This window comes from Camelina sativa, chromosome 18 (assembly GCF_000633955.1).
Source record: "Camelina sativa cultivar DH55 chromosome 18, Cs, whole genome shotgun sequence".
Lineage (NCBI taxonomy): Eukaryota > Viridiplantae > Streptophyta > Magnoliopsida > Brassicales > Brassicaceae > Camelina > Camelina sativa.
The window spans coordinates 9,509,843-9,523,586 of NC_025702.1; the positions used below are offsets into that span (position 1 = coordinate 9,509,843).

The 13,744-nt window shown below is 30.3% G+C and overlaps 1 protein-coding gene across 1 annotated transcript; it reads right to left on the reverse strand.

Annotated features, from left to right (window-relative positions):
- On the reverse strand, window positions 11,104-13,203 carry LOC104760942 (transcription factor MYB108-like). The gene is made up of 3 exons (XM_010483938.2): window positions 12,950-13,203; window positions 12,092-12,221; window positions 11,104-11,882 (listed from the first exon to the last, which is right to left on the reverse strand). Exons 1-3 carry the CDS (start codon window positions 13,122-13,124, stop codon window positions 11,303-11,305), a joined length of 885 nt encoding a protein of 294 aa, XP_010482240.1. The 5' UTR covers window positions 13,125-13,203; the 3' UTR covers window positions 11,104-11,302.

Genomic DNA, 13,744 nt, shown 5'->3' on the forward strand with positions numbered 1-13,744 from the left:
ACTCGCTCGCATAAGATCCAAAGCTGATCATGAAAAAGAAGAGACAATTTAGAAGAGACAGAGAACACGAAGAAAAGAGGGTTTAGACTGCTGGAGAATTCGATCGGAGAGAACAGAACAGAAAGACGATGAAAAGGGGGGGAGGAATAAACAATTTAATCAGAGAACTAAATTGAAGACGATGAATACGAGAGAGACAGAGAGAGACGTGAGAACAGAGAACACAAAGTCTTTATTATTTCCTCCGTCAATATAATTTATTTTATAGTTAATATTTCAAAGACATAACCAAACTCTTCTTCTTATTCTTATAAATCTATGTTAATCTTACGCCAACATCATCATCATCATCATCATCATGCTCCTCCTCGACATTTTGTCCTTCCGTCTTTTTAATCTCTTCCTTTTTTTCCTCGTTCTTTTTTCTTTCTTCATTATTTGTGCCAGGGATCATTCCTTAAAAAAAAAAAAAAATATTAACAAAGGCAAAACGATAATTCAAACGGTCATCTTCTTTTCCCACAATCCAGCTACCGTAAAACCCTAAATCTATGGCCGCCAACTTTTTTTAGCTCAGTTTCTACCCATTTCTTCTTCTTTTATACTCTTAACATAATATTTGAGTAGATAATCAAATCAAAATCAGAAATTGTATTTTTTTTTTTCGATTTTTTGAATCAGGGTTTCAATTAAAATAAAATGAAGTCAAAAATGATTCACCTGCAACCATTGCTCCTATCACTACAGATAAAATCACGCTCTTTCCCACGTCTTTTGCGAACCTTAGCACTTCGTCTTTGTGAGGCATACGACAAATGTTTGTTTGCTTTTTTTTTTATTGTATATTGAATTGTGACTCCCATTATATTTTTTTTATATGCAAAGTTTTTTGGGATTTAATTCTCTTTTTGGACCAAAAAACATTTCTCAAATCTTCTCCTTATAACATTTATTTTCCTCCTTATAATATTTATTTTATACCTTTAACAAAAAAAAAATATTTATTTTATTTTTTTTGTTTTCTTTTAATCAGAAAATTAAAAAAACTACTATGTCCCAAAAAAACATTTCTCAAACCTACTTTAGTCTAGTTTTCTTTTACAAGACAAATTCACTTACTGCAACTACAAATCACACTTACTGCAACTACTAATCAGCCATTCAACCATCACCGACTCTTCTCTCAAACCTTCAAATCTTGATTTCAATATTAGTAATAAAAAAAATGTTTATACCAAAAAAATGATTACTCGATAAAATTTTGGGGTTCGATGATTAATACGATATGGAACATGCTTTGTTCATTCGCATGTACCGTGTACGTATGTACAGTATTTGAGTTTTATAAAAGAACTAGATTAGGTCCGCGTATTAATGCAAATATAAGAAAAATACGGAAAATTTATGTTGTATTCAAAATATTAATTTTATTTTATTTGATTTTTTAAACCGAATTTAGAGTTCACACACCATTTTGCAATATAATTTCTTTGTTTATTTACATGAGAATAAAATTAGATTTTAATTCTATGCACAGATGCACTCAATCCTAATGAGTTACATTTATAATTTTTATTTTAAAAAATATGCATTATATCAAATTTATATCTTACTTAATATTTTTGAAAAATTAAAGTTAATAAAACATAATTCCAAAAAAAAAACTGAAAAATAATTTTATCGTATATTTGAAAAAGTAACAATATCTTAAATATATTTGTTTCATACTTTGTAATCTCATGCGTAATAGTTTTACTACTTGTCCAACTAATTTTAAATAAAACTATATATACCAACATTATCATAAATTTATCAAAAATTCAAAGACGTTATCATGAAAAAAATATTTTTTTTATGTATAGGTGATTATCTACAATCCTTTTTTCTTTTAGGATTAATATCTTAAAGTATATATATTTAGTTATGATATTATAGTAATTAATTGTATAATTTTCTTAATTCTTTTTTCTATAGAATTAGTAATTTAAAATTAGAATTATCATTATTTTTATATAAATATATGAACTATCTTTTATATTTATTAAATTGTTTAAATTTTTAATTTCTTATAATTTACAATATGTAAAACAAAGTTTTTGTATAACACATGACAAATCATTAATTTTAAAATTGACATGTGTCGCGAAGTTACTAACTTTGAAAACTAAAGTTTATATAATAACATAATAATATATAAGTTATCATATCATTCACAGATTAAAAAACTTAAGAAAATTACATTAATTTCTTCATTTCTTATATTATGTTAATCACTAATTCTAATACATTATTTTTTTATATACTTTAATCCCTTTTCTGTATAATTTTTTTTACTATATGATTATAATAAACAATAATTGAAATTTAGTTGTAAATATTTTTCTTATTAATTGCAATTAAATTACAAAATTTTCCTTATTAATTGCACATATTTTTCTATTAAAATTAGTAATTTAAGAGATAACTTTCCTATTAGAATAGTGATGTAATAGATCACTTTTAGTTTTACATACTTTTCAAAAATATTAATTGTAATCCTTTTATATTTAGGATTTTTTATTTTTATTGTAATTATTAAATAAAATTTATTTTCTCATATCAAAATATTATCGATATACTTGACACGTGTCGTGATTATATGAATTACTAACTTTGAAAACTAAGATTTATTTAATAAGATATGAGTTTTAAACCTTAATTTGTCTTTCTTTATATTTTAGTTTAAAAAAGAAGTTGGGGACTGTAATAAACGGCATAAATATATAATGAATCCGAGATGACAAGTCAATAAATATATATATATATACAAATCAACCTCTTTTTCCTCTTTTTTTATTTCTTCAATTTCTTCATTACTTGTGCCGCTGGGGATCACTCCTTCAAAAACATTCAAAACAATGAAAAAAAAATTAATTAGTTTGAGTATAATGAATATAAATCTATGTGTTTCAAGTAGGTAAAATAAAACAAAGTTACCTGCAGCCTTGGCTCCTGCTCCTACCAATGCGGCAGACACGACGTTAACACCCACATCTCTAACAAACCTTATCGCATCCTCCTTAGGAACACGACTCATCTTAATCAATAAATTGTGATTAAACTATGGATCCCCCATGGTCTTTTTTATCGTCAATTTTTTTTTCTATTTGTGTATAGCATTTTCTTTTCCAAAGTCTTAGTTATGAAGATTTACCCTATATTGACAAATTCACTAACTACCGTTTGTGAATCACTAATCTTGATACTTCTCTCAAACCGTTGGGCTAAGTTTTTCCTCAACATTAACAGTTTGGTTTAGCTTGGTTTCAAACCAAACCACAATTTTCTTAGGATGTTCACTAAACAACCTTAAATATAGTAATTAGTTGTTTTGTCTAAAATATCTGAGCTGATATTTCAAATTTCTTCATTTTAGTTTATGAGTGTGATTGATGACTCCGTAAAAGCGATATTTAAAGCAGTATACTATATATTTTGCATAGATTTTTGTTGTTATTCCTAATTTTCTAACTAGTTTATCTATGAAAGAATTATCTAACGAAGATGAGTTGTGTTTTTTATCCCTGATAAGTATACTAAAACCAAACAAACTATATCAAACCTAAGTACCAATTTATTTATTTTGGTCAACCAAAGTACATCAATTATTTAGAGTATAATAATACATCGGTGAAATACATAAACCTTTGAAACAAATATATATTAATGAATCCCAAATGACAAGTCAATAAATATATATACACATACATTAGATTAAAACTAGGAAAATCCCACAGGTCAATATTTTGTATAGCAAAAGCAAAATGCATTTAATTAGAATTCTCGATTTCGTCTCATCTACGAAACAATCTAGAAAACTAATGGATTTAATGGATTTGGAAATCCAAACAAAAATCATGTGTTATTCAATCATTGATTTTAAAATACTTATCAAAATTAATTGTTATTGGTTTTATGATTTACAAATACTTGTTAAAATCTCATGTTATTCATTTAATGATTTGTTTTTAGATTCCAAAATCCATAATATGTTTTAAATTGATTTGAATGGATTTGAAAGTGTAAAATAAAAGGGTTCAAATCCAAGGATAAAACATGTTATTTCAAAATCCATGTGTTTTGATTTCTAAAATTTACAATTCCATATTGATTTAAAAATCATTTCTCCAATAACAGCCCCTAAGTAAAAGAGAGATGATTCGTATAAAGTAACGGATCTTAGCATGCATCTTGGAGGATCCATACTCAGTGATTTTAAGATTTTCCCTTGTAAAATACCCCTTAGAATTTTGATGAAAATAAAATCTTTATGAATATAGTTCTACAAATCATTTTACATTTTAGCCTCTTATGCTATATTTTTTTAAATTCTCAAAAGCGTAGGGACCTCTAGCTAGCTCTGAGAAGTTGGATAAAATGAGAAATGGAAACAATGCGGCATACTTATTTATTAATTTATAATCAATAGGTTTTCAGTTTATCATTGATGTGCTTTTAGATTTGAAAACCTAAAGAAATTGAAACAATGTTATATGTAGAGATGAAAATATTAAATTCGAGTGATATCCAATCAAAATAATTTGTTGATGATCATGAAGACTCCTCACAGTCATTTTATTGCTTAGGATGTGTGCATGATTCCTTTAATCACCCAATCTAATCTCATTTAAGTACAATAAAAAAACAACACAAAAATTTTGGACGCAGTGAATTTTTGAAGACAACTATTAGGAAAAATATAAGATGCAAGTAAATATTAAAAGATTGATTTAAGAAAGATCCCTTAGAATCTAAACATCATGATCACTGTATAAAATTTTATGGCGATAAAAAGCCAAATTTTAATTTCATCTAAACAGCTTTGTTTTTTTTTTCTTATCTAAACTTTCCTATCTAAAAACATTTCCAAAAAAAGAAATGGATTGAAATTTTAGTAGATTTAAATTCATTGAATATGAAGTATTGTATAAGTTGAAGACAAAAGAACATAATTTTATCTCAATTAAAAGTTCCATTGCATCAATTGGTTAATTTATGGTCGTCTTTATATGTTCAGTTTTGTCATTTAATCATCATTTTTAATTGAGATAAAAAGATAAGCAGAAGCCACACATAAAGTCAGATTGGACATAATAACAAGAACATCATACCAAGTAGAGAACATCCACATCAACACTACAAGAAAAGCAACATTCATAGCACAAGTTAAGCGCTATCGTATGTGTTTAATAGCGTTTTCATAAACGCTATGTTCTCAGCAGCTATTTTAGGTGTCACTTCTATTATAGCGTTTTTGACATGTGCTATTATATGTCGGTCTTTTATAGCACTAATCAAATGATATAATATAGTTTTCCGTAACACATATTTCCTGCCATTTTATATTATGTCATAGCATTTTTATTTTGCAATATGGATAGATTTAATTTTTAATTTGATTTCTATAATTTATATATTTGACCCCAGTTTTGCAGACTTATTTAAGTGGATTGATATAAAAAAAATATTTCATAAATATCATCAACATACATAACATAAATTAAACAAGTCTTACATATCATACTAAGTTTTGTACTGCTGCCAAGTTTTATCCAAAAAAGCTAACATTATAACTTATAAGGATTGAGACAAACTTCGATATCTTCAGTCTCTTCTCCTCTATCTATTTCGCCTTCCCATCAAAAGCAGTACACATGTCTGAAGAACTGTTCCGGTTAGCATTCCCGTCCATATTCCCTGTAATCATGTGTATCCACAATACTAAGGTGCTTTTGTGGTAAAGTAAAGAAAGATATTCACGAATCCAAAACGGTGACAGATAAAATAAAGACATTTTAGCTCAAACTCAAACATCAGAGACTTATGGATGAGTAGAATCAACATTAAGGTTTTCTATAAGACAAGTAGAGAACATCCACATCAAGTATGAACAAAACATAAATACTTAAATAAATGATATGCATCATTCCATCAATTAATTGTTTTTAGTTGGAAAACATACTGATCCGAAATGAGACTTCGTCTTAGATTAAGTTCATCATTTTGAAGGAACATGCCAATAACCTCACATTTGAAAAAGTGAGAGAAAAACATAACTTCTAATAACAAATGTTAAGTAATCAATCTCATTTTCTGTTTTACATATATGATTCAAAACAGTTTGTATATATATATATAACAAATGTTAAGTAATCAAACTGTTAGGCCTAACTTATTTATTCCTAGTAAACGGCCATACTAGTTCGTTGATTCTCTCTATATAGTTCACTAAGGAAGTTAATTTTGGATCTAATGATATGTGATAAGAAATGGTTGGACATAAAAAGGAAACATGAGGGAAGTCAAAGAAAAAGAGTCGCTACTCAATCGTTTGCCATATTTTTAAGACTTCATAGTTTATAAGCCCTTTATTTATCATTTTTGTTTTTTGAATAAAATATAAAATTTATTCAGAAAAACTGTGTTACATCACTGCAGCGTTTGTTTAAAATGAAATAAAAGATATATCAAATAGGAAAAACTTGTGTCTTAGCTAGGAGGGTATCGTGAGGCAAGTCATGTCACCGGGCAATCTCGAAACTTCCCATCTCCCTGTTCTTGGATTGAAAGTAACCAGTTCCGAATTTGCTGATCTAGTCGTCAGACTAGCTGAGCTGAGAGAAGGACTTTGTCTCCATTACGTCTTGTGTTTCTTTCCATCCGCAACGAATGAATGGTAAGCTGAAAATGGTACTGTAGTAGAAAGAGTCGGTGATAGCTCAAATAGGTATCCTTCAGCAACATAATAATGTGAGTCCAAGATGTTGTGTAACACCTGAGGAGCAGTTTGGACGTGAGACCAGACCAAACCTCCCGAGAATAACATCAAGTAAAGAACAGGTGGTTTCTAGTCTCCAAACAATGGTTGCATAGTATGCAGGTTGGATTGACACCCACATTCCAACTCTGCATTCTATCTCATGTGGATAAGCGATTGTTGATGACGAGCCAAACTATGAAAGCATATTTTGGTGTGGCGTGCTTAAACCAAACCCCCTACTCCAATTGTTTTTCGGTTTGTGCGATTGTATGGCTTCCCATGTGTCTTGGGTGATGAATATATCTTTGAATAGTCGCCCTTTTCCTTCCAGAGCACTACATCTTCCTTGCTTGCTGTCGCTGTAACTACTGTCGCTGTAGCTACTCTCGCAACTCAAGTCACTACTCTGGCAACTCAAGCCACTCAACTACAAGACAATGCAGAAAAATACATAGCTATGATGCATACCTTGACTATCTTTCCGGGAAGATTCCTGAGTTTTCTGCTAAGTTTGGAAGCAGAACCCCGACGAGGACTGAACATGGCTGCAATCCAACCATAACATAGACAAGAGGCTCCAATCCAACCTTACCTTAGACAGGAGACGACATTGGCACTAGCACAAACATAGGAACCGGAACCGTAGTTCCCTCTTTATCACAATCTTTTTAAGACAATTTGATATAAAGTTTTAATTTGTTTTTGAATATGGTTTTTAAGATTTTTTGTTGCTAATCAAACAATTGTTTCTATTTATATGTATGCTTGAATTTTATTTCCTATTTTGATTATATTTTCTATAAAAAAAATTTCTTAAAATATAAAATATAAATATCAATATCAAAAATATAAATATCAAAATGAAAAAGCCAAAATCCGTAGCAAATTAATGCTACGGATTTGCAATGAATGAAAATTGCTACTAATCTGAGAGGAAACATATTACTGGGTTTATGATATTATTAATATTTTGCAATGGAAAAAATGTTGCAAAAGTCTTACAAATCTGCAAGGGATTTATTTCGACACGTTTTGCAAGAAGTTGCAAGGACTATTGTACATCGTAATTTGCGTGTATTTTGCAACGACAATATATTCGTCGTAAGTGTTGCGAGGGAAGTGCTATGCTTTCCTCGCAAATCCGTCACTATTACTGTTTTTTGATGGATGAGCGACAGAGCTTGTTGTTGCAATAAGCATGTTTTCTTGTAGTGTTTGGCTTGTTTTGTTATATATTATGTGGATTATGAGACAATAACAATAATAAAACAACTGATTCAGTGAGATACAATTTTATATGCCAACCTACCGCCAAGACGAATGTATGATGTGAATTCTTTAATCATGACATACAAAAAGTGATCATACCGAAGGATGTATGGGCCGGGACTGGATTTGAAATCATGCACAAATCCAAATTGTGACACCCCGGTTTCAGAGACTTGCGAAGAGGTTTTAAAAAATTGATTTGGTCATATATGTCACCAAAATGCACTTATCTTTTTGGGCCAATAGTCCTCAGAGAATTCCAGAATTAAGCGTCTTATGCTGGAATAGTTTCAGGATGGGTGACCTTCCGGAAATATACGTAGTGATGAATGTATTGAGAATACATTGTACATATGCTAGTTTCATTTTCATATATGGTTTTGTAACTGTATGTATATGGATTAATTGGTGGTAGATTACCTGACGCGTGCGTTGACCTTGAACTGTCTCTAACGTAATAATCAGGTGGATTGAGAAGAATATGCATCGTTTTTTATCTACTAGTTACGTACTAACGTTGTCTTATTTATTTTTTTGTAAAAGGTAAAAATTTATACCATTTTTGAATTGTGACAGCAGTTACAGAGGCAACTAAGAAAAAAAGATCGAAAACTAGAAAGAACATAAAATACGGTAAGAAAGTAAAAACGATCAGCAAGAAGCATATTTCCAAGGAAGAAACACCAATTCTGAACTGCAAAGCTCAAACATTTGCGTAATTGCCTCAGCTTCAAAGAAACTCGAGTCCTCATCGTTGTTGCCACGAGCGAACCCTATTTGAGGGCAGCCTTCAAATTAAAACCTCAAAACAAAGGGGTGCCTACAGCTTCTCCGAGTACTAACGCAAAAAGAAACAACTAGAGAGGTTATAAACAAACCCGGTGGCACGAGAGCATCTAAAGGCAGCCAGAGAAGCCACCTCCGACCACCAATCATGAGCATGACACATTAAAAAGAATACCAACTAGACTCAAACGCTGCCTCTAATCAACCCCAAAACTCTCGCCTAAGCTTCACGCCTAGTCTTCCAAACCGTAACACAACAACAACAACCAAACTTGAAAGAACAGTAAATACGACAACAAAGGCGAAAACGATTAGCAACTAACATAGTTCCAAGGAAGAAACATGTCTTTTTTTTCTCTATTTATCATTTGTAAAAAAATTTGGAACCTGAATAAGTTGAATACATGCAATTAAATCCTGACTAGTGGAAGAAACGTATGGTTTTTTGGCTCAAAAATCTTTAAAACTTCAACTAAAAACCGCTTAGGCATATAAGTATACAAAATATATAACTTATGTGATATATATGTTGAAACTCATACTGTTTTTTTCTTTCTTTGCGATGTCCCTACAATCGTAAAGATTCAAAAGCCCTTACGATATCTATGTACATTTCTATAGATGTAAAAAATAAAGTATTAGGTATATTAAAAATGAACAATTTGTTGATTCTTAACCACTAAAAACTAAAATTATTGATTATTTAGTCTGATACGAAATAAAACGTTATTAAATATTTAACCACTAATATATAGTTGTAAGTTGTAATTTGTAATAAAAACAGAAAAAGTCGCCTTACCTTTTTACTTATCTGTCGTATAATTTTCAGTTTAATGAACCATAACATCTCACTATTTTAATTTTTTTTATTTAAAAAAAAAAACTTATTCTAGAAGTGCTTTGTTAAAATATAGTATTATTCATTTATTCATAACTAAAATATTTATAAAGGTGTTGTAACTGAATATATATATGAACTCTATCTACCAGAATATTTGTCATTAAAAAAAGAACTCTATTAGATTCTCATCAATAAATTAGAAAAAAATTTCTCTAAAGTATAACACCAAGATTTAGATTCCACACTGACCACACACATGTATGCTTCTAGATGTTATCAATATTTACAATTCTAAAAAAAAATCTTAAACATAAGAAATTGGTTTAAAACCATCAGTCAAATATCACTCTTCAATATATCTATGGGTAGGTTATTGATTCCAAATGTCATTTTGAACTTATGACTTCTAGGTTTTGTCTTTAGTATTTTTTTTTTTTGACGATGCTCATTAATATTTTCATAGTTATTGACGGTAATATTTTGTAGCTCGAATTTTTTTTGATAGTACATATATATATATATATATATATATATATAACAAAACCAATTAATTCATTTTCTGTTATACTATTTACTACAGAGTTATTACATTATTGAGAATTGAAATTAACATGTTTATACAGTAGATAAATAACTAGGAATACTATATATATACATATTGAGTACTAGTACTGTTTTTATATAAAAAAAAATTGAGGAGAGGAATACGAGTCGGTTGGATGACGTGTTACAGTGTTAAGGAAGGATCTAGATAATGGTAGGCTCATCCGTACAATAATGGGGTCTAATTAAATATTAAGGATTTCGCACGCGTTAATGGTGAAAAAATCATCACTAAGCATGTACAGTAGTATATTTTAATAACTAAAATTCCATAATTATTAGTAGTACATTCTCTTCCAAGAACAATCTCACTAATGATGGCCATCTTAAAAGCTCATACATTAACCATTAAGACGACTCTAAGTGGAGATACAATTATAATTAAAAATGACAGTTTTTTTTGGATTGTCTACTTTTAAACCCAAAGCCTTTCACACACTTTGGTTCCCTTTTTCCCATTTACAGGTCCCATAGACATGTTTCCTATAAGCATCATGAATCGGATTATCCATTTTTTTTCTTCGTTTTATCATGCCAAAGTCATTTACATATGTATTTTAATGTGTAATTGTTTGTCGGCTTGTATGACATATATATTGGGTTAATTAAGTAGTATGAAACATGGACGTGGAACCAATTACACATGGTTGCTTTGGCAATATCATATAATATAAAAAGTAGTGTGTTTATATGCTTCCAAGTAGAAAATTCACATTTTAGTGTCAAATATCATCTTTCGAATAAAATTATATATGATTCCCAAAACTATAAAAATAGAATAAAATATTTGGTTATTAATTGGACTCTGAATTGTTTTGGAAATTATCAGCACAAAAAATAGTATTACAATTCCAAAACATCAATCGAACTTACTACAAAAAGAAAAAGAAAAAAAAAATCTTCAAATATTTTATAACAAATTCCTTTCACACCCTAATTAGAAGCTTTGTTTTTCTCCTTTTACTTTTTGTTTTTATGACTTTTTAGTAGCTTCTTCTGTCTTTTCAGAAGCTTCCATTGTCGAGGACACCTTGTTGTTGTTGTTGTAAGAGCCAGAGGTCTTCATCATATCCAATGTTCCAGAAACTGTCCCAGTAATTAGGTATCATCCCATTAATATTATTTTCGAACCAATTAAGGTAACTCTCATCTTGCATCTTCGTAAACTCTCCTAATAAACCACTTTTATTATCCAAATAATTCTGTGCTGACATTTGTGGATGACACTCCGTCAAATCTGATGAAGGGGATACTGCCACGTTGGAAAGATCCGATTCCGACGTGAAGATGTGACCATTAGGGTTACTCATCAAACCGGAATGCTCCATGTTGGTATTGTTGTTGTTGATCACGAAGTGATCTGAAGAGGTGGTGACGCAAGATGACGTGGAAACAGACCTCGTGGAGGTGGCTTGGATCCGTTCCACGAGCCGAGGCATCCAAAGATACTTCATGGTGTCTTTAAACTGTTGACTGTTCACGTCGCACCTAAGCTGTTTCGCATGCTTTTGAACACGTGTTCTCCAATAGTTTTTGATCTCGTTATCTGTTCTCCCTGGTAAATATTGTGCAATCTTAGACCATCTGTAAATCATAAGAAAACGAAATGTATTAATAAATAAAGTTGGTAACACAAAAATAAAATGTATAGATGTAAATACAAATAATTGGGCATCTTTGTGATTGTAGAAAAATAAAGTGTACATTGACGACTTGTGTAAATCTAACGTTACTTAATTATTGTCTGGTCTAAAATTTTATACTACAACCAAAAAAATGATTAAAATATATACCTATTGCCCCAACGGGCGTGTAGTTCAAGAATCAAGAGTTGTTCTTCAAGAGTTATGTTTCCACGGCGGACATCTGGTCGGAGATAGTTCAGCCACCGAAGTCTGCAGCTTTTGCCGGTCCTTTTGAGTCCTGTTCCATATTGGAAATTATTATTATTATTTAGACATCATCGTGTACACGTATACTGTACAGCCACCGAGGTCTGTGTGATGATTTCATACGCAAGAAACTCATGATATTTGGTAAGTTATCAAAATTACTCCAGAAATAATAGGGACCGTTGCTTAGCAACGGTTGCTATGAGGCAAATTCTCTAAAAGGCGGTCTTTGTCTCCAGCAAACTTTCTTCCATTGGGATAGTGCTCTCCCCATATAGATGTTTACCATTATATTATAATTACTTATCTTCATTTTATTTCAACACGAATATAGACATATAGTACTTTCTATTCAAAACGTAGAGGGTTAAATAATTGAATCCATATCCAAAGGGATGTAATAATTGAGTCCGAATAATGAGAGGAATAAACATAAAAGCTTTACATTTTTTTTGTTTTATCCTCCATATAGAAGAGTTCTTTTCGTTTGTGGATAGAAGGCAAAATCCATTTATCGAAATTTAGAAGAAAAAAAAAAGAGAGTGTGGCGAACACAATAAACAAACACACATGGAGATAGAAAACATGACAAGAATTGAAAAAAGGATAAGTATAAGTTTAATTAAGTTATGCAACTTGTGTATATTTGGTTTGTTATTATAATTTTCTCACCCTAGGAGCACATTCATGCACAACCGCGCGTCATACCTATCTTAATATAAGTGTGCATATGTTTACGTAGATGTTAGTGTATCATACCGGCACAATGAGCTAGAGAGTTCCATCGACCTTCACCATGATTAACGATGTAATTGATGAGCTCTAAATCTTCCTCAACGGTCCATGGACCTCTCCTTAGGTCCATTTCTTCTTCCACGTTCGCAAAATCCTCCATGTTCTTGTTGATCTTTAAGCTTCTTGCTTTGTCATCCATTGATGAAGAGTGACGTACAAAGAGAGATTCAGAGAAAGAAAAAAATCGAGACTTCGCACTTTTTTGTTTGTGTGCTGAATGAAAGAAAAGAGTCACTTATTGGAGTTATGTGTAAAGATAATGGATGTTGTTTTTATAGATGAAAAATTCTTCTTTAAGATTTATTTGTAACATGTGGGACAAAGGCATAGACGGCCGCAATATAAGAAATGTTAAGTTTTCCCAATAACTTAATACTTTTTTTGTATATAATAGAGAGCATCTCCTAGTATTTTACTACATATTAACTAACTTTATAAGAGGAGAACATCGTCATTATATCAGTACTTATCGCTGTATTAAGCTTGCATAAATACACTGTTGATAAAGTGACATATATATTTCTTATATATACATTAGGTGTCCGGAAATATCAAATATGTACAACGTTATCTTCACCTTAAACCAAAAAAAAAAAATATGTACAACGTACCGAACAAAACAGCTTGCTCTATTTATTTACTAGTAGAGCTATAAGTCTCGTGCTTGTGTAAATGTTACGAGGGAAAACTAAGAAAAAAAACCCAAAATATGCCAAAATATAATTAGTAGAAAACAAAATATAATTTTTTTAATATTTT